We start from the raw sequence: 23,049 nt of genomic DNA, 5'->3' as shown, positions 1-23,049 counted from the left end.
GAGAATGAATATGAATATGAATATGTTTATATTCACCCCACCCACATGCATATTCTGACATTAATAGGTTTCATTAGTCAAAATTATATTGTGCATAAAATAATTTTTTATTTTGTATGTAGCTTTTATAGAGCTTCTGAAGCTATTATTTTCATTTAAAAATTGTTCTATTCTTATTTTTAGGTGCTCAGAAACTTAAATGTAACTGTAAACAAATTAAAAGTATGTATATGTATGTATTTGTATCCTCCATTAATTTTACAAATAACTAAAGGCAGTGAACATATTCAACATACCTTCCTCCTCTTACTCTTCCCACAACAACCCTGTGAGGTTAGTTGGGATAGAGAGCGCGTGAGGCCCAAGTATATAGTGATATCAATAAGCATAGTCATGTGAAAAATATACAGCTTATTAAAATCTTGGAGTTTTTTAAAATAATTTCAACATACATATATTTTATCTTCATTTCAATTATATTGATAAAGGGGATAGAATGCAATGAATACCACGCACCATTTACATTTTATAATCCATTGTGTAATTTAAATTAACATAGATGAAAATTCTGCATGGAAGAAATAGTAAGCACATTGCTATATTTATCGCTAGCTCAGCTCAGGTGGACATGACATGGAGATTTCAAACCGCTACCGAGGCCAGTCTGTCCAAGCAAGTTCAGCAGAAGAGCAGAATATAAGATATTGAAAGAAGTCTTTGAGATTCCCAGAATTGCATCACATGACCTACAGGTAGCTCTTACCACTGCTGATGTCACAATGCATGAATCTACCATTAGAAGGAATCTGTACCAATCAGATCTACATAGAAGATATGCCAGGAGAAACATTTGCTATCCAGAAAAAAACACCAGGGCAAGACTGAAAGTCGCTCCTGAACACCTAGGCAAAAACCAGGATTTCTAGAAAAACGTGCTTTGGAGAGATTAGCCAAAGATAGTTATTTGGTCTCAGCACCAGAACATATATTTAATGAAAATCAAGACAGCATTTCAGTAGAAGAACCTGATACCAACTATAAAGCATGTTGGTGGAAATATAGTCAGCAGCATCACAAAATTGTATGTATGTATGTATGTGTGTGTGTGTATCTATCTATCTATCATCTATCTATCTATCTATCTATCATCTATCTATCTATCTATCTATCTATCTATCTATCTATCTATCTATCTATCTTATCATCTATTATTATTATTATTATTATTATTATTATTATTATTATTATTATTATTATTATTATTATTATTATTATTATTATTATTATTATTATTATTTATTCACATTTCTAAACCGCCCCCTCTCCCAAAAAGGGACTCGGGGCGGTGTACAGTCCACAATAAATCACAGATAAAATACAAATATAAATAGGGCTATAAATATATGTATGTATGTGGAGGAGGTTAAAATTAAGAGTCCTGTACAGAGGAATAAATATGAGGCTAAAAGCCCTAAAAACAATTAAAACTAAAACATTACCCTTAAAATAACCAGATGGGAATATACTACCAGGAGTTCATAGATGTAACATTTATAATCATGCCAGGCCAGCTAGTTGGAACAGGTGAGTCTTCATCTATCTATCATCATCTCTATTTATTAAATTTGTTGCTACCCATCTCACTACAAGTTGACAAGGAAGGAAAGGAAAGGAAAGGAAAGGGAAAGGGAAAGGGAAAGGAAAGGGAAGGGAAGGTAAGGTTCTGGAATGAGCAAGTCAAAGTATGGATATAAATATATGGGGGTGATCTGACACAGGTTGCAAGAAAGCCTCAAACATTGTGGGGGAAATTTATATGGAGAAATGGGGAAAAAATCTTTGCAGTCAATGTCAGAGACGAGTTGATGGTTATAAGAAAAATCTACTTGATGTTGTTTTTGCAAAATGGGGCAATGCCAGTATTAGATCTAAGTATTATATATTATTATAAGTATTATATACAGTATATAGATCTGTGTTCTAATTAGCTCTACTATATTAGATCTAATTTCACGACTGTATATATAAAAATAATAGTGACAGAATTAGGCTAACAGCTAACATTCCCCCTAACCATTTTGTTTTGATATTAACATCACTATATGAGCTCAATTTGATTTAAAAAGTGTCAAGTCTCTCACTTCAATTACAAAAATGCAAGAGAACATTAGTTTTTGTCATCCTTGCCAAATTTAGAACACTCCTGCTAAGTGGTGATTTTTAGGCCAAGCATGAAGAAAATAAGCTTATGCCACAAGATTAATACTCCAGTGTAACATAACTTTCTTTTCATAAATGTTAAACCATTTATTTGCTTAAATTTATATAGCTGAACAATCTCAGATTTGTTGCTCAACAAAAACAATATGTATACTGTATATAAAAAAACATTAAAAGGTAGAAAATGTATTTAGTGACAGTACAATTAATGCATCACAACCTATACAGGTAGTTCTCATTTAGCAAAGACATTTGGGACTGGCAACTTGGTTCTTAAACAAAATAGTTGGTAACTGAAATATGATTTCAGCATTCACTCCAATTTTCCTTTACTTTACAGTTTGTGAAGGTGGTAAAAGCAAGGATTGGTTGCAAAGTTACTTTTTTATCAGTATCGTCACTGTGAACAATCAGTAAAGAGGCAGTCACTAAACATGGACTACTTACAAAGTCATCCAGTAGGTTCTACACTACAGCCAGATTCCTAAGTATGATGGCAAAACCATGTCTTCAGAGTCCTCGGAAAGGCTAGGAACGGCATGGTAAAATAGCGTCCCACTTTCTGCCCCTGTTATATGTACCAGTATCGTTTTACCAAATGTATTCCTATTTTTTTATCAGCAAGGCCTCTTTACGGGGTATTACAATGTATACAGATGTACTGTCCCTAGTGCACAATATAGGATATGAGTGGACAAGGGCACAAAAGAAAGGAGGCTACCGTTATCTGCCTCCATGACTCCATCCCCTTGCATTCAGTCAAGGTTTTCCAGAGGGCTGATTCACTCATAGGCCAGCACAGTTCAATGTTAGCTAATGGAAATGTTAGCTGACAGTGTTGAGTGCCCATTAGCTAATGCAGCTCTGTAGGTCATCATGTAGATCAGGCCAACAAAGTCATACTCCTAAGGATTTTAATGGAAGATGACTTCCATATCCACTATGTTTCTCCTAGATACTTTTATTTTTCTTTAGTTTGGAATTTCAGTCTCAGTACATATTTTTAATCATCTGAGGAATCCCTGATTGTGTTAACAATAGTGGTAGCTATGATAGCACATGGTATGTCAAATCTTTTTTCATAGTTTCTTCCAGCCAAAATTTGTCCATATCTGATCAAATCATATCAACATTAACAGCTGTATTAGCAACAACATATAAATGATGGTAATTCCCATATAAGAGGTTTAAAAAAGAAAAAGTGCTAAAGAAAAGCATTGCCTTCAGATCTTCTAGTTCAGAATATAAAATCTGTCCAATAAAAGAGTATAAACTTTTGCCTTTGGTATTATAACTGATTAAAGGAAGACTTTCATTTAAAAGCCCCTAATATATGCAGAAGTCATGAGTACTTAAAAAGGCAGGCAGTGTTTCTAAAATGTTTCTAAAACTGAAAAAAAACTTTCAAAAGAGGGTACAGCATATATTCACAATACCATCTATGTACTTCTTTAGTACAATGGATTACTGTACTTCTACTTTGGATTATTGCAAAATCCAAATGAGAAGTGACTAGAGAGCAAGTGACCATAAGCAGAGCCCCCACCCTTCAGGAATGAGTGCACAAGATGAATTTATATAAAGCCCCACCCCCCCACCCCAAGCCATGACTGCCATCTGATCTTTAGTACCGGCAAGTCCAGAAGGACACACAATTTCTGCAACAGCTCTTATTGAGGAGTACTACCCATTGACAGTTAAAGACAGCAACTCTCTAGAACAGTGTTTCTCAAACTTGGCGACTTTAAGTCCTGTGGACTTCAACTCCCAGAATTCCCCAGCCAGCTATGCTGGCTGGGGGATTCTGGGAGTTGAAGTCCACAGGACTTAAAGTCGCCAAGTTTGAGAAACACTGCTCTAGAACCAGGGGACTCCAACCCAGAGGCGCTTTCTCTATATGGGGCTGCCCTTGAAGATCATCCCCCAAAATTCAACTGGTCCAGAATGCAGCAGTTGTCATCTGGTGGTATATCCATAGCTTCACCTACTGTAGGGAATAGGTAGATACAAATCTGAGGTAGGGAAAGCTGTATCTTTCTTCCTTCCCAAATGCTGTTAAAACATAGCTCTTTCCTCAGGCATTGTGTCATTGTGTAAAGTGAGCCAAGCTTTTTTTTTTTTGAGAGGATAATATCAAGGCATTGGTGACTGTTAAAAGTTTTAATCTTGCATTTTTATTATTGTATATTTTGTTTAATTCATGGAAAATAACTATGTGGCTAAGAAGTGACACAGATTTGATAGCACATAATTAATCAATGTGTTTGTTAGCTGCCTAATGTTGTTTTATATAATAAAACATGCAACATATTCAAACACAATAAAAAAGAAACAAAATATTTGGTGATGCTGTCAGAGACAATATCTGAATCAAACCACAGGACTGGATAGATAGATAGACTTACCAGTTACCTGAAGCTGTGATTTCATAGTTGGTCCACTGATACACTCTGATTTTGACCCATTTCCAGCCATATCATAGGAAGGAACATGAACCTAAGTAAAAAATTCAATAAAAAAACTATTTTAAGAACAAATATTACACTCCTTAACAACATGGTAGGACAGTCAAGTGTATATATAAACTGGTTAAATCAAGGGAGCATCAGAGACACAGACAGTCAGTAAAGAATATGTGTTGATAAAACACAGAAACGAAGTACCAATATTAATTGAAAGTAACTACAACTATTAACACAATTATTGTCAATAGTTCTGAGTATTTAATAGGGTAAATTGTAAAAATGATCTCCTTTTGTCCTATCTCAGACAGATTCTTGTTAGCAAAACAACCAGTAGCAAGGAAAAGGAGCAATATGGGCAGTCTCGAAACATGAAATATAAATAAATAAAAATAAAATAAAGGCGAAAGAAAAATAAATTTGCGTTAACATGGGACAAAGATATGCAAATTATGAAGTAGAATAATAATTACTATAAAGCCAGGAAGGTAAGTTCAAGAAAAACAATCACTAGATTATTTTTACGACCTCCATGCCACCTAATTCAACATATTGTATTTTACAACAGACTTATACTTGACCAAAATTTAGATAGCCACTACATCTCTTAAAAATAATGTCAGGATGGTGAGGCCCAAATTTACGTAAATGAAAGACTACTATGAAGCTCAATATAAATTATTTTTGGGTTGTTGTTTTACGAGCTAAAGAAGGTGGCATTTCATCCATTTTCAAATACACCAACTTCTTACAGTGGTAACACATAGGTTTTGGAAGATATCCCACAGAAATCAATACTGAGCAACGTTTCACAACAGCCAAATAATTAATTATTCAAACATTTTATCTGATATATTAATAATATGTACTTGAGCAACTATTTTTCCCACTCCAGTATTTGCCTAGACTGGTTGCTTTTGCTTTGCATGCTTATTTGCAAGGCAAAATATTAATCTTCATAGGTCCTACATTATGTGAAGAAGCTCAATATTGTCATTTTTTTCTTGTGAAAAGTTTATGCTTTTTAAACTTTCAAGGCTAGCCCAAATATATATTAGCAGATCCTAAAGGAGCTGAGAAAAGAATCTAAAGTACCACTTCCAAATCCTTATCTTCATGAATGTGTGGGATTTCTTTAGTTAATTTTCCTATCTTTATGTAACCCACACACCCCTTCATCATTTTGGAAACGCACAAAGAAAACAATGGAGATATTCTTCTTATTAACTAATATGACTTTCTACTAGGGGGGAGGAGTACTCTGGCAAAGTGACCCATTAACATTTGCTTGGTTTTACACAAAAAGGACCCATGAATAATTCATACAAATGAGCATAATAACTGTAGAGGATAGAAAGAAGCCAAAAACTCATGTATCCTTCTCCCTGCAATCAATTCTCAATTCCTACTTTCCCAAAGCAAATATTTCTGATGATGAAAGAATACATAAAATCTTTAATGCACTAATTTTGCTTGTAACAGATTTACAGTATGAAAAATGGAGTATGTATGTACTCTTTCCCAAGAAAACAGAACTGAGTTGCATTGGACTTTTTGGTGTTTGTTTTTCTGAAGGTATATATGTGTGTGTGTGTGTGTGTGTGTGTGTGTGTTGTATTTGTGCTGATAAATAAATAAAGGGAGACTAGTATAGATCCATTTCGAGCTATTTAGCTCTCATCAGCTAGCCATACCCTTACTGGGATTTGAACCTGGGCTGTATTACATATTAGGCAGGAATCTTAGCCACTATGCCACAGGCTCTCCTCCTTTATCAGCTGAGCCAGGGAAATAAGTATGTGTGTTACAACCCCTGGTATGCCCAAATATGGGAGGAAGCTCACTACTCCCTCCTTCTGTCCTTCGGCTCATCACAGAAAACCATCCAGGCAGAAAACCATATTTTTATTTTTAATGTTGCCTTTTTAATATTTGTGTTGTATTTGTGCTGATAAATAGTCTCCCTTTATTTATTTATCAGCACAAATACAACACAAATATAAAAAAGGCAACATTAAAAATAAAAATATGGTTTTCTGCCTGGATGGTTTTCTGTGATGAGCCGAAGGACAGAAGGAGGGAGTAGTGAGCTTCCTCCCATATTTGGGCATACCAGGGGTTGTAACACACATACATACATACATACATACATACATACATACATACATATATTATTCTGCCCTCAGTCTCCAGTTGCAAAATGGAGATCCTTAAGGCACTGATATAACAATGGAAGACAATGTGTTTAAGATTGTTTGAATATTTTAAAGCATAATAATAATTAAAAGGTTTCTGCATAAGTCAGTCTTGGTGGTCCCAGAGATTATTGGCACACTGGGTCCATACCAAATTTTTTAGCTCTTAAAATATGTATATTTTCTGTATGTATATGTATATGTATATTGACAAAATTTGCAATTGTCAATTACAAAAGGCCACACAGCTTGGACCCACACATACCATATATTACACTGACACATTGCAATATCCTACAATACCCCTTTGGAAGAACTCAATGTGTATGAAGGCCCACACTAGCTAAAGAACCTCAGTTCTGATTTTATATTTTTGTGTACATCATAATGATAATATTGGCATCAATTGCAAAAGACTGCTTGGAACAATTTACATCCTGTGGATAATATGTTTAACAACATCAGTCTATCCCAAGTTGAAGCACTTGGGAAAGACTCAGGAGCTGAGCCAAATCCAGTCTAAACATATGGCTATATGATGAACAATAATAAATTCTTAGTTAGGACTTAAATTGTTAAATTTCCACCAGTCTTAAACTATGAATCTAACAATAAATTACTCACACATAATAATAATAATGATGATGTATTAAATGTATTTGCCACCCAAATCCAAATTATAGTAATTAATATTCTGCTCAGGAATTCTGCTTATCTCAACTAACTTTAAACAAATAGTAATTCAGTTTCAACATAACATTGGTGTTATCACCACAAATGACCATTGGCTTACCTGAAGGGTCCTTTTCTGTGCACCGCGGGAGAGTCCAAGCAATGGGTTAATTCACTCTGGTTGCCCTGGATACTGAGGAACTTTTTTTCTCCCTTTAACCACACCTCCTCGTGTGATCACAGCCAGAATAATTTCCGAAAAGTCAATCTGTCGAGAGGATGGAGCGAAGGCGTCCAAGGAGTTTCCAGTTGAAGAAAAGAGGAAAGAATCCCCGGGCCGAAGACCAGGGTGGGTTGGACTCTCCCGCGGTGCACAGAAAAGGACCCTTCAGGTAAGCCAATGGTCATTTTCCTGTGCACCGCTTGGAGAGTCCAAGCAATGGGACATACCCAAGTTATTGTCCGATTGGGTGGGCAGAGTCAGAGTCCCGGGATTCGGTCGAAGACACGACCCCTTGAAGTACCCTCCTGCCAAAGGACGCCTCAGCCGAGGCGTAAACGTCCAGTTTGTAATGACGGATGAAGGGCGACGGGGAGGACCACGTAGCCGCCTTACAAATGTCTAGTATTGATGCCTGGGTGGCCCAGGCCGCCGTGGTAGCCGCGCTGCGAGTGGAATGCGCAGTGATGCCTCGGGGCACCGATCTGGACTGACATTCGTAGGCCAGGGCGATGCAGGCGCGCAGCCACCTGCCAACAGTGGAAGAGGAGATTTTCTTGCCCAGGGAACCTGGATGAAATGACACGAATAAGGACTCCGACTTCCGGAATTCGGAGGTGCGGGCGATGTATGTTTTCAGCGCCCTTCTCACGTCCAACATGTGCCACTGTCGTTCCCTGGGATGTGACGGTCCCGGACAGAAATCAGGAATCACAATTTCTTGCGTTCTATGAAACCAAGTATTAACCTTTGGAATAAAGGTAGGGTCCAGTCTCAACACCACCCTATCTGGGTGGACGGTACATAGGTCCTGGCGAACTGACAGGGCTGCCAGTTCGGAAATACGACGAGCTGACGTCACGGCGATGAGGAACGCCGTTTTTAGTGTAAGAAGACGCAGCGACGTAGTGCTGAGAGGCTCGAAGGGTGGAGCGGTGAGCGCCTGCAGAACCACGGACAGCTGCCAGGTGGGGTAGCGGTGGACCGTGGGAGGTCGTAAGTTACAAGCTCCCTTGAGGAAGGAACGGACCCTGGGCACCTTGCTAAGGGGCAAGACCGGGTCACCGGCCCAAACGGTGGAGAGGGCCGCCACCTGTCGTCGAAGGGTATTTGGAGCGAGGCCCTTGGGAAGGCCCCCTTGCAGGAAGTCCAGGACGCGGGAGACCGGAGCCGTCACCGGGTCCAAACGTAAGGCGTCGCACCATTTGGCGAAGGAGGCCCACGAGGCATCGTAGATTCGAGTGGTCGATGGCCGCCTAGCTGCTTGAATGGTGTGTATTACCTCCCCTGAGAAGCCCTCGCGCCTCAGCTGGTCCCCCTCAAGTGCCAGACGGCCAATTGTAGCCATTGGGGCTCTGGATGAGTTACGGCCCCCTGGCTGAGGGAGACTTGGTCTGGAGGAATCTTCCACGGAGGTGACAGGGAGAGGCTGACCAGGTCGGTGAACCACGAACGACGGGGCCAGTGCGGGGCCATGAGGAGTACCTCCGCCTCCTCCGCGATGATCCTGTGGATGACTTGTGGAATCAGGGGCAGCGGAGGAAAGGCATAAAGTAGGCCCCGGGGCCAAGGAGAGCGAAGGGCATCCGTCCCTTCCGCCCCCGGGGACTGGAAGCGGGAGAAATAGCGGCGAAGTTGAGCATTTTTCCTGGATGCGAATAGGTCGACCACGGGAGTGCCGAACCTGCGGGACAGCTGGTGAAACAGAGCCGGATCCAGTTTCCACTCTGCTGGGTCTATGGTGGTCCTGCTCAGCCAGTCCGCCTGGGTGTTGTCGACTCCCGAAATGTGGTCGGAGCGAAGAGATGCCAAATGCCTCTCCGCCCAGCGCCCCAGGGATTCCGCTTCCTTCATCAACGTCTTGGATCTGGTGCCCCCCTGGCGGTTTATGTGGGCCTTGGTGGCCACATTGTCCGTCATCAATAGGACATGTTGATGGAGAATGTCTTGGCGAAAATGCCGGAGTGCCAGGCGGGCCGCACGCAGCTCCAGAAGATTGATGCTGCAGGAGCTCTCTGCGGGTGACCATTTGCCTTGCACCACTAGATGACCCATGTGTGCCCCCCAGCCGGCGAGGCTTGCGTCTGTGGTGACCACTAACCGGTTGGGCTCCTTGAACAGGTGGCCCTTGAGGAGTGCAGGGGACGTCCACCATCGGAGCGATCTCTTCACTGCTGGGGGAACGCTCACCAGTCGATTCGAGTTGCTCCTTGAGGCCCTCTGGTGAGGAAGGAGGAGCCATTGGAGAGCTCTGGAGTGAAGGCGAGCCCATGGGACGATCGAGATGGCAGAGATCATTTTTCCCAACAGCTGTGACAGGAGGACGATCGGTACCTGTCTCGCGAGCATCACCTTGCGGGTCATGGCCACTAAGCTGTCTAGCCTGTCCTGGGATAGGAAGACCCTGCATAGGGAAGTGTCTATGACCGCCCCCAGGTGGATAAGTCTGGTGGTGGGAACCAGATGGCTTTTCTTCAGATTTAGGGAAAAACCGTGGCTCCTCAGGGTTCTCATTGTGATGCGGAGGTCCCGCAAGGCCTGCTGCCTGGACGACGACTGGATCAGGATGTCGTCCAGGTAGCACTGGAGCCTTATGGGTCTGCGCCTCAGTTGGGCTGCTACAACTGCCAGGACCTTGGTGAAGGTCCTGGGGGCCGACGACAGGCCGAAGGGAAGGGCCCGGTATTGAAAATGCCTGCCGGCATAAAAAAAGCGCAGGAACCTCCTGTGCTGGGGACGGATGGGGATGTGTAGGTAAGCCTCCTTGAGGTCGATAGAGGTAAGGAGGTCTCCCTGACGGATCCCCGACAGGATGGACTGGAGGGACTGCATCTTGAACCTCCGGTAGGCAATGTGCCTGTTGAGGTTCTTTAGGTCCAAGATGGCCCTCCAGCCCCCCGAGTTCTTTGGTACCAGGAAGAGGATGGAGTAGAACCCCCTCCTTTCCTGGTCGGGGGGGACCTGCTCTATCGCGTCTATCTCCAGGAGATGGCGAATCTCCTGGTTCATAAGCTCCCTCTTCAGAGGGCAGGAAGGAGTGGGACACCGGATGAAGTTCCGGGGAGGGGGGGATAGGAATTCTAGGGATAGGCCCTCCCTCACGATCTGGAGGACCCAGGCGTCCTCCGTGGTCTGGACCCAATGGTGGGCGAATAGCTGGAGGCGCCCCCCTATGGGTGACGGGCCCGGGCAGTCACTTAGATTTGCGGAAGGGCCTGTTAGAGGCACCTCCGCGGTTGGATTTACGAAAACCGAATTGTTGTCTACCTCTGTCCTTAAAGGAGGACCTGTCCTGGAACCTGTCCCCTGACTGACCGGCCGGTCGGTAGGGCGGGGAGAAGGAAGTAGAGGTAGAGGGTTCAGGGGCACGAAAGGGCTGCCTCCTGGGGTATGGAGCGGACTTGCGGTCCTGCTTTTTCGTGGTGGAAGGCAAGATCTTCCTTTTATCTTTGGATTCAATGAGGAGAGGCTCAAGCGCCTCCCCAAATAATTTGGCGCCCTTAAAGGGGGCTGAGGCCAGCTTCCACTTGTGCTTCTGGTCCGCCTGCCAGTGGCGGAGCCAGATCAGGCGGCGTGAGGTGACGTTGGCCGCCAAGGCTCTAGAAGCAAATTTAGAGGCGTTAAGGGATGCGTCGGCCGCATATTGGGAGGCCGCAATAATTTTTGAAATATCCTGGCGGAGGCGCAAGTCTCCTGCCGGGAGTTTGGTCAACAGTTCCCTTAGCCATATAACGGAGGCCCTGTTAAAAAAGGAGGCGGAAGAGGAGGCTTTGATGGCCCAGGCAGCCGCCAGGTGGGCCTTATGGCACACCCTCTCCGCCTTCTTATCCTCCGCCTTGAGTCCATCCAGCAGTTCTGCTGGGAGGGAAGAGTTGGAGGTTAGGGCAGTGATAGGTGGTTCCACGGCCGGGAGAACCAAAAGGTCTTCCAAGGTGGGGTCCATAGAGTAAAGTTTCTTGTCTGCCCCGCTGGGGGAAGACAAGGTGGCTGGTTGGGCCCACTGGCGTTGGATCACGTCCAGGAACAAGCCCGGAACCGGGACCAGTTCCTGTTGGGGGGCCGGGACGTCGAACATGGCCGCATTGGGATTCTCGGGAACAGCATCGGCCGAAGGTTGGGCCGGCTTAGGTTTAATCCCTACCCTGGTAGCTAGTTTGGCCTTACGGAAAATGGACTTAAAAAGAGTGGGTTTGAAAAGTCCGGAAAAGGCAGGGGCTTCCGGGGGGAGGCCCTCGTCTTCAGATAGCTCCAGGCCGTCCTGGTCAGCGTCCTCGATGGCGGAGGTTTCGCTGACCACGGATGACTCAAGGGACGGATGGCGGGCACGCTTGGCTGGAGGGGGGGCCGCCGGGCCCCGGGAAGAGGCCCCTGGCCCCGAAGGGGGAGGGGAGCGCTTTTGGAGGCCCTCAGCAATGCCTCTGGCGATAGCACGATCGACCAAAGCCTGCACGCGCGGTGACAGCTCGGGCTCCTGATCAGAATCTGATCCCGGGTCCCTGGGGTCTTGGAGATGGTAGGGAGAACCCCCAGCCGGGGGAGCCCTGGTGTGACCCTCTGGGACTGGGTCCTGCTCATATGACCAGGACGGGGCAGGAGAAGTTGGCTCCGCCAGTGATCTGTCCGGGGACAGATCCTGAGACTCTACCTCCTCATTCAGCAATGCCAAGATATCACTTCTGGATGGGGGAACGGGGGCCACTTCTGGGGGGGACCCTGTCCCAGCCTGGCGCCGGGCCTTCTCAAATTGTTTATCAAGGGCCCGCTGGCGTCTCTCAGCGTCCTTGGTTTCGGCTGCAGTCGGGGCCTTGACAGGGTGCCTATGGGTGTCCCCTGAGATGCCCTTGCCCACACTCCCACCCCTACTGGAAGGGGGATCCTTGCTAGGGGCCTGAGAGGGGCCGGATCTAGCCTCAACGGAACCTGATGGAGGGAGCTCCATGCCAATGACCGCACAAGGATGATGCAGAAAACACAGGCAAACGGGTGGGCTGCAGCGGAATTCGACTGGCTACACTGAAGGCCTAAGGAAAAAAGACAATTATGATTAATATACAGGTATAGGAAAATTAATAAATCCATTTCAGCCTAACACCAGTAGCCAAATGGGAGGAGGACACCCAGGAGGCTGAGCTATGAGGTGGGCCTGCAGCCCAGGCTGCAGTAACCCTAGCAGGAGAGGCAGGGAAGTCAGTAGGCCAGGAGACTAGAGCTTAAAAAAAGGCGAAGGCCTGGCCAGATCTTAAGGATAAAGAAAATCCTTCCCTGTGCCGGTGCAAAGGACACGTGGTGGCCAAATTACCAGCGCCGCTGATGTCCAGTGGGTGGTGGCCGAGGGTCCGTTGGGCGGGCCCGGCGAGGCCCTGTAGCCACCAAGCGGCCTCCTGCAGGAGCGTGGCTGAGCGGCAGAGGCCTAAAATTAAAGGCGCGAAAAGCGAGGAGCTGGGCGGAGAGGAGAGCGGCAGCCAGGATCAATCCGGGCCGCTCGTAGCTCCGCGGGGGCTGAGGGGTGTAAAAAAACGCAGGGAAGTCAAAAAAACGAAAAAACTAGGCCGGAAAATAACAACCGGGGAGGGAACCGACCAAAAAACAAAGAAAAAAACCCCTTCGCCGCTGTTGCCGCGCTCTGGGAGCAAGCGGCAAGTTTCCAAGCCTGCAAAAGTGCGAGGCTGTGGAGAAACAACCTCCCCCACACACGCTTACCTCCTGGCCTCCTAGATAGCTGTGTTGATTGAAGAAGAATAAAAGACAGGGAGAAAAGTTGGTTTTGAAGAGGAAAAGGTTTTCCAAATTATTAGGAGAGTCCAAGCCAAGGATTAATAGCCTGAACTCAAAAATACATCCGATCTGGGCAGTGAGGAAAATTATTCTGGCTGTGATCACACGAGGAGGTGTGGTTAAAGGGAGAAAAAAAGTTCCTCAGTATCCAGGGCAACCAGAGTGAATTAACCCATTGCTTGGACTCTCCAAGCGGTGCACAGGAAAATCTATATGCATATCCAGGAATACACATCTCTCTAATCTGCTTTCCTTCTGAAAATGTTATCTTGTTAAAAACAATTGAACATTATGATTTCTCTTTATACTAATGTTAATCACATGAAGCAGTGCCTTTTTGTAAAGCCACAATACATGTTCAATCAGCACTACAAAGACAGGAATAAGTAAACTCATCTAATCATCTAATTTTCTAATGAGTTAAGTGAGATTATTTAATCAGGGTGTTTTGTTTTTTTACCTTTCTTGTTGGAAGGACTCTGCAGAGAGACTAAGGCTTATGCTCTCCTATCGTATATTGCCACCTCCTAATATGACTACAAGGATATTTGAGAAATTTATTTGTATATATCCTGCCTTTATTATTTTTATAAATAATTCGAGGGGGCAAATATAACTAGTTTTCTTCCTTCCTATTTTCCCCACAACAATCCTGTGGGTTGGTTAAAAAAGAGTGACTGGCCGTAAATCACCCAGCGGCTTTCATGCCTAAAGCAGCATTAGAACTCGCAGTCTCCTGATTAGGATTTTGATTACTATTTGTCAAAAATATTATTCCGAATTCCTGACCTCAATAAAGAAAAAAGCAGCTACCATTGCTTTTTCTTGATTTAAAGACAAAACAGTATTTTGCATGGATAACAGAATCTGCTTTATAAAGAAAGTTGAGATCTTCATAACAAAAGCGTGTTTTTACGTAAACTGGACATTACCAGAAAATCCACGTTTACAGGTACAACTGCATATTTCTCAAATATCACAACTAGAATTATCTTATTTTGAATATATATTTCCTATCTGAGGCATAGAAAATCTGAGTTTTTACTACTCCAGAGTACTGGGAGATAAAAGTCTCATTAATTAAAATGAAAATAAATTAAAATAAAATAAAAAACAGAAACTTATAATGTTGGTGTGCATGTATATTCAAACACCTATATATATATATAAATATGGGGCAAATTCCTAATTGGTTTCAAACTGTAAAGCTATCTGAGATTTGAACACAGTTCCACAGAAACACAGATCATCTCACTACAAGGGATCCTTCTGGAGGCTAAGAAGCAATTAAAATTGATCATGGCACAATAAACAGTATACTTTCCATTTCCTTTAATATCTTATATATACCACTATTATACATATTATAACAATGAATTATTATTTTGTTCACTGAAGACTTCATTCTTTATTACTGTACAACCTAACTTTTGAGCTCTTACGAATCTTAATACATTTTGAACAAAGAATGAAAATCATATTATTTGTAACATTAATTACAGTTCCTAAGTACTAGTGTTAACTGCATAGATTAATAAATAGAGTAATGACTATAGTTCATAAAGATTTATTGTTTATAATTTCTGGGTCATAATCTAAACAACTGATGTGTATTTGGGGGCATAGGAATTTGGAATAATTTTGTAGTTTTGATGGTATTAGTGTAGAATTCTTATATTTTGAATTTATCAGAAATACTTGATCATGATTCCTCTTTCAAAATGAGAACCAATATATAGAGGTTAAGCTATCAGACTAGGAGTGTGAAGCTCCTACTTTAGTCTGTCTTCAGCAATGGAGGCTCACTGGATGACTTATGCCAGTTGTGCTCTCTTAGGCCAACCTGTCTCATAGCATTGTTGTGAGGAATAAGAGGAGGAAGCACTCTCTATGTCAACTTGAGCTCCTATACAAAAGGCAAAATATAAATCTAGTAATACATTTTTAAAAATAGGAAATTGACATTTTAATGGATATTTTCTTCTGATGTTTTCAAGTTTTCCTATCAGGTGTGACTACTTTCACTCTTATTTAGATTCCTTGATGTTCTGCCTCTGAAATTCTCAGACAGTATGCCTAGATCCTGCTAATCTGGGAAAAAGTAATATAGTACTTTAAGTATCCACCCCTAAAGAAAAGAAATAAAATATGACAGCTTACTTTCTAAAACAGAAATGGAATGCAATTTTAGAGGAATTCATATGTTACAAATTTTCATGCTTTCCTTCTACAGTAAAGCTTCCAAATATCAATATTTACATTTATTAATAATCTAGCATTTAACCTAGATTTAAAGCTAATTATATAACAATTAGTAAAAGAAAACTAAAAATTTGAAGTTAAATAATATGAAACATAAATACATTGAAATACAAAATCAGCACATACAGATTCATCTTAATTTACAAAATGAACTATGATTATCTCAGAAAATAAAAACAAGTGCTACTAGAGAATAGCTGGTTAAAGAATAGGGTTCTCTGTAGGCAGAAAATTGTATGTATCCTAAGAATTATTTTTATAAAACATATATAAACCTTTATATAAACTTTACAATAAATGTTTGTGTTTAACATATACAAACAGTATATTTTGGACTTTGGACCTGACATCAGTTTGCATCCTATGCGCTCACAACAACAATGACTACATTGGCAACAATGTGATTCTCACTAGATATTTGGCCAGAGGAAAATGTATAACAATTTTCAAAATCCAAACCAAATATTTTACTTAACAAAGTAATCTAATATCTGTAAAGGAGGAAACCAAATTATACATCATAGAATGTTAGAAAAAGATAAACCACTTACGTACCTTGCCAGATCTAGTAACATAACCCCAGGCTGAATGGACTAGGAGGGAGGGCAAGCAAAAAGCACACATTGCTTCTCCTGTCCCATGGCCATGCTGCATGGTGGAAGGAAGGAAAGTGAGAAGCAGTAACTCTCCAGCTATCACCCCTTGGGATGAAGCTGCCTATGAAGAGCAGGCACAGCCGTTGGGGTATGTCAGGAATTTGGCAGCTGAAACAACTCTACTGCAGGGGTGTCAGCTAAAGAACCATCCCTCTGGCCTTTCCCCTATGGGAAAGGAAATGAGGGGAATTGGTTCTCCAGTCACCATATCCAAGCATAAAAGTGTGTGATGAAGCCAGTCTTTTTAGTGCTGGGAGAACACCAAATTTTCCTCTTACCCTTCTTTATCCTACTTCTCTTGCCAGGGAGAGCACAATTGATAAAAATGATTCTTCTGCTCACATTGCTTCAATCCTGCGGAGTTCCCCCTTCTAAAAGAGTCATTTCCCACTATGACCCTCCCTCTGCTTCTCATGCCAAGATAGGACAGGGTCTGGAAAGGTGCACAGAAAATTTCTATGTCACCATATTTTCCTGGTGGCTCACATACTGGAAAAAAGCACTTTAAGGCTGTTATGTAGAGAAGCCAGATGCTACCATCTACTAAGTTTATAATAATTCATATCATGACCTATCTCATTTGTACCTGATGCATCAATGTTTTCATTGCTGACTTGAAAGCTACCTTTCAAGGCTTCCAGGTCTGACACCTTACATACCTTACATTGTGAAATGCAGGATTTAAGTTGAATACAAAACTAAAACCAGTCACACCAAGATTATTCTGGAAAGCAAACAAATAAGTACTGACAAACTAGTTTCTTCTACTTCCTGCTGTGTCCTCCTAAACATTTCTGCAACTCTCTTTAATCATCCACTATTCCCTTTATCACCAACTCTGTCTCCTACAGATTCTTCTACTCAGAATACTCACCCATTTCTTGAAGTGCAAGCTGACAGAAAAAAGGAGACATGTAGCTTCTAATCCTCCCAGACTGCCCAGAGAATACAGGCTTAGTTCTGTATTATAAATTGTCTGCCTTCCATGGGGCTAAACGGAAGCCGAAACTAACCAAGAGGGACACGGGTCCAGCACACAAGTGGCAGCACTGATCTCCCCATAATCCTGTCCATGCCCTCGGCAGTCACAGGGTCAAACTCATCCCCGATAGTTTCCACAAGATTCATCCCCGTCAACTCGCCCGAATCTACCAAGTCAGAGTCCAAGCCTGTCTGAATCTGAGCGATTTTATCCTGCAGATACTGAGCAAATTCCTCAGCCCTACCTTATTAGATCCAAGGCCTTCCTGGGTTATTAAGGCTTCCTGGTAAGTGACCAATATTTGGCTCCATTTGAGTCAGCTTCATCAAAGGAGGGGATGGTCACATTATATTCATTCATCCCTGCTTCTTGAGTTGTATTCATTACAGATCACTTCCTAATGCAATTTAAGGTGCTGATTATCAGCTAGAAAGCTGTTCATGGTATAGAGCCTGATTATATGAAGGATTCTGAAGAAAACTGTTTCTGGTCATTCTGGGAGATTAAGCAGAAAGGGCATGAGGGGTCTTTGGTGCTCCTTGAACTTGATAATTTTTTTGCAGACGTTTCATTACCCAAACTAGGTAACATCATCAGTGCTAAAAAGGGCATGGTCAAGATCCTCCAATCAAATAACGTCATCTATCAGAATCTAGGTAATACATTTTCTGTGTTATGATGCCACAGTGTGGGAGCCATTCATATGGCTCCCATACTACAGCTCTTCTGGATGTTGTTAGAAACATAGATCTGTTCCCAAGCATTAGTTAGCATGGATGCTGAAACTTTGTTAGTTTTGTTGTTGATGATGATCATTTTGGGTATATTTGGAGAAAAACTAAACAATAAAAAGACTATATATATATAGTCTTTTTATTGTTTAGTTTTTCTCTATGTGAAAATTATCACAATTATCTGCAAATGTTTGTAATTTTCTCAATGACAAACTGTCCCAGAGTCTTTCAGGAATCAAGTGGTCTCCAAATTTAATAAATACACAAAACACAGCAAAGAAACTAGAGGTTACAAAATGTACACTGAAAACTTTTCAAGTAGGTAAAAGTTCTATTTTACGCACATACACTTACAATTTTACCAATCTCCTTACCAAGAGTACTTCGAGACAGGAATAGACTATATGGTATCTGTGGTCCCAATCTACCTTCCGTCACTTGGCTTATAACATAATATTTGCAAGGCAAGTTGCCCTGTATTTTTGTTCATAAGAATTCATAAGAATGCCTCTGAGTACTGTAATCAATTTTAAAACATAAATATGTTGTATGGCTGTAACTAACATCCTAACTGGATGCATACCAACTTCTGGATGGGGGATTGGATGTAAGAGGGAACATTCTGGGTAAACTGAAGGGATTGATAATTTCAGTATTTGTGACAAATTTTATTTCCCATCCCTTCACATTGATTTAATCTTCCTCGTGTTAAATCAACATTTTCTGATTGACCAGGCCTACACTGGCAGGCACTATATGAATAGACAACAACAATACCCATCAGCCTATTGATAAAATGATTATCAGAGACACATTTTGAGAGAATGACCATTGGCTTACCTGAAGGGTCCTTTTCTGTACACCGCGGGAGAGTCCAAGCAATGGGTTAATTCAGTCTGCTTGCCCTTAGGACTGAGGAACTATTTTTCCTTAAGCCACACCTCCTCCTGGTGTGCTCAATCCCCCAGAATTCTTAGAAGGAGTCAGTTCGTGCGGACGGAGCGAAGCGTCCAAGATGATGTACTGTTGACACGAGGAACCCGAATCCCGGCCTTGAGAGCCAGGGTGGGTTGGACTCTCCCGCGGTGTACAGAAAAGGACCCTTCAGGTAAGCCAATGGTCATTTTCCTGTACACCGCTTGGAGAGTCCAAGCAATGGGACATACCAAAGTTATTGCCCATCTGGGCGGGCAGAAGAAGGCTCCCGGGATTCGGTCTCTGACACAACCGCCTGGAGCACACGCCTGCCGAAGGACGCCTCAGCCGAGGCGAAAATGTCCAATTTATAGTGTCGCACAAATGGAGAAGGAGAGGACCACGTAGCGGCCCTGCAGATGTCCAGGATCGAGGCCTGGGTGGCCCAGGCCGCTGAGGTAGCAGCACTTCGTGTGGAGTGTGCAGTGATGCCGCGCGGAACGGCCTTGGATTGACTTTCATAGGCAGTCGCAATGCAAGCACGAAGCCACCTGCCAATTGTGGAGGAAGTGACCTTCTTCCCTAGGGAACCGGGCTGGAAGGAGAGGAAAAGAGCCTCTGACTTCCTAAATTCCGCAGTATGAGCGATGTAGACCTTCAGGGCCCTCCTGACATCAAGATTGTGCCAGGATCGCTCTCTGGGATGCGACGGATGAGGACAAAAATTTGGCAACACAATGTCTTGCGCTCTATGGAACCATGAGTTTACTTTGGGGGTAAAGGTCGGGTCCAGCCTCAAAATGACCCTGTCAGGGTGGATGACGCACAGATCCTGGCGAACAGAAAGAGCCGCCAGCTCCGAAATCCGGCGAGCTGACGTGATGGCAATCAAGAAGGCCGTCTTCAGCGTCAGGAATCGAAGAGAAGTAGTGCGTAAAGGCTCGAATGGAGGGCCAGAGAGGGCCCGCAGGACCACGGACAGCTGCCAAGTAGGGTAGCGATGAACGGTGGGAGGGCGAAGGTTAGAGGCGCCCTTGAGGAAAAGACGCACCTTCGGGATCTTGCTGAGAGGCGATTATTTTTGACACGTCCTGGTGGAGACGGACGTCTCCCGCCGGGAGCTTGGTTAGGAGCTCGCGCAGCCAGATCACAGAGGCCCTATTAAAAAAGGAGGCGGATGAAGAGGCCCTGATGGCCCAGGCAGCCGCCAGGTGGGTTTTGTGGCACGCCTTTTCCGCCTTCTTGTCCTCCGCCCTAAGGCCTTCCAGGAGGTCGGCCGGTAGGGAGGAGTTGGAGGTGAGCGCAGCGATGGGCGGGTCGACAGTGGGCAGGGCCAGAAGGTCCTCCAGCACTGGCTCCATAGTATAAAGCTTCCTATCTACCCCACTGGGAGAGGACTGCGTGGCTGGCTGAGCCCACTGGCGCTGGATTAGGTCGAGAAACAGCCCCGGGACCGGAACCAGCTCTTGCTGGGGCGCTGGGACATCAAACATGACCGCATTGGGATTAGCCGGAGTGGCATCCGCCGCCGGCGCGGTCGGTTTGGGCTTGATCCCCACCCTGGTGGCAGCCTTGACCTTGTGAAGGACAGATTTGAAAAGGCTGGGCTTGAACAGACCCGCAAAGGCGGGCGCTTCAGGGGGGAGGTCCTCGTCGTCCGAGACCTAGCACCTCCGGGTCAGGGTCCTCAATGGCAGAGGCCTCGCTGACCACCGAGGATTCCAGGGAAGGATGGCGAGCACGCTTGCTTGGAGGGGGAGCTGCCTGATCGGGTTTGGGACCCTTAGGGGCCACTGCAGTGGGACTCTTAAATTTCATGGCCTCCGTGATGCCCTTGGCAATGGCACGGGCCATTAGTTCCTGCATGCGGGGCGATAACTCCTCAGAGTCAGAATCAGGATCCAAACCCTCCTCTAGGGGGGGTGAAGCCTCACCCTGCATATCGTCTATGCTAGCATCCCCAGGGGGAGGGGCCTGCTCACAGGCCCAAGAGGGCGCCGGGGAAGCCGGCTCTGCAAATGACCTATTTGGGGATAGGTCCTGGGACTCCACCTCCTCGGCGAGGACCATCTGGAGCTCTTCCCGGGAGGGAGGGATTCCTGAGAGGGACTGCTCCCTGTCTGCCTGGCGTCTGGCCTTCTCAAATTGCTTGTCAAGGGCCCGCTGGCGCCTTTCAGCATCCTTGGCCTCAGCCACAGAAGGGGTCCTGGAACGCTGTTTCCCAGAGCTACCCCCACCACTCTTGCCCGCACCCCCACTCCCCGATGAGGAGGAACCCTTGCTAGGGGCCTGCGAGAGGCTCGGCCTAGTATCTTGGGAATCGGGGGGACTGGGCAGATCCATAGTCAATGACCACACAAGATGGAGCAAGGCTATGATAAGGCAGAAGGATAGAGATAGACTGGTTGCTGCAATGGGAAACAAAACGAAAAAATTCGTTAAAATTGCCATATGCACAGTAATTGAATCAATACGTAAGACATCATCCCATGCTTAATACCAGTCGGAGGCCCAGGGGTAGGATTGGAGCCTGCACCGAGGTGCAAGGCTCTGCAGGAGAAGCAGGGAGGAGAATGACTACCAAAAAGCTTTGGCCTGCGCTTACTTAAGGCCTCCTCCCTGAGCCGGTATGATGACCGTTGGAATGGCACAGGAACCAGCGCCGCTCGCAAAAATAGACAAAAAAACGAAGGTGGCGATCCTAGCCCGAGAAACCCTTGCTAGGCCCTGCCACCTCCAGCGGCCTCCTGATAACGAGGCTGATGCAAAATGGCGGCCATGGCTGGGCGCGCTATTTTCGCGCCTAAAATGGCCGCCGCAACAGCGTGGGGCTAAGGGAAAGCGAGGAGCGAACGCGCCTCGAATGGCGACGATCGCCCACTCCTCCCTGCGGTCGAGGTCTTCTAGCAGGCCGGGAACGAAAAATACTTCGTCTAAAACAACAAACGGGGGGCCTGGGAACATAGGGACCTCGCCGCTGCAGCCGCGCCGTTTTAAACGACAAGCGGCAGGCCTCCGAAGCCGTCCCATGAGGATCGGCTGAGGGGCACCCCCCACCACCTTCCAGCTTACCTCCTGGCCTTCAAATGCAATTTCTACTGGAGAGAGTCGCAGAATTGAAGAGAGAAACGTCTCACAAGGTTGGGGAATATTAGGAAATAGAATTTAAACGCAAATAGAGAGTCCAAGCCAAAAAAAGGATTAATTTAGCTCAGAGCTCTAACTAATTACGTCCAAACGGGCTGACTGAGGAAGAATTCTGGGGGATTGAGCACACCAGGAGGAGGTGTGGCTTAAGGAAAAATAGTTCCTCAGTCCTAAGGGCAAGCAGACTGAATTAACCCATTGCTTGGACTCTCCAAGCGGTGTACAGGAAAACATCCAGAATATGCCTCCAAATTAGCATAGTGGTGACAGAAGCTATAGGACTTTCCTTCAAATTATAACACAGCTAAATAATATTATTTAGCACTTCTATTTGTAGTCTTTCAAAAATGCCATACACATTTGCAATTATACTACAGCTAATTCATATTTTAGTATATTAAGATTTATTTTTTTTAAAGATTGAAGACTGTAAGAATTTGAACTCCAATAAACAAATATTATTTTCAATTCTAAACACTTGTCTGGAACTACATTTTTATGAAACTCTGGACTCACATCATTAAACAACTAGTTAATCAACAGCTATGTTATATCAAGTTCATGTTTCAGACCAACACACTTAATGTAAAACCCAGACTCAGATAAAAATCTGACTTTTGCTACACTTGGCCCAAGTCAAATAATGACCTCAGGGGCAAGAGGCGGAGCTCAGAAAACTCCAGGTCTCCCTGGTAATAAACCAATTTTCTCTGGAAGGAAAAAAAAGGAGGACCTGGATCCACTAAAAGACAAATCTTTGTGAAATTTTGTAAATAGCCTTCTGAACATTCTTCACAGTGAGGTCCATT

The 23,049-nt window shown here is 44.2% G+C and overlaps 1 protein-coding gene across 2 annotated transcripts in view; it reads right to left on the bottom strand.

The window, feature by feature from the left end:
- The window catches only part of ITCH (itchy E3 ubiquitin protein ligase), a 55,263-nt gene that overhangs the window by 26,631 nt on the left and 5,583 nt on the right, over positions 1 to 23,049 (bottom strand). For both annotated transcript variants that reach the window (XM_081948352.1, XM_081948351.1), the window contains exon 2: positions 4,626 to 4,716. In XM_081948352.1, coding sequence (XP_081804478.1) covers positions 4,626 to 4,695 — 70 coding nt within the window. In that variant the 5' untranslated portion in view covers positions 4,696 to 4,716. The remainder of the gene's footprint in view (positions 1 to 4,625; positions 4,717 to 23,049) is intronic.

Source organism: Natrix helvetica, assembly GCF_964273705.1.
Source record: "Natrix helvetica genome assembly, chromosome: 3".
NCBI classification, from domain to species: domain Eukaryota; kingdom Metazoa; phylum Chordata; class Lepidosauria; order Squamata; family Natricidae; genus Natrix; species Natrix helvetica.
This window is presented reverse-complemented; position numbering and strand designations above follow the sequence as displayed.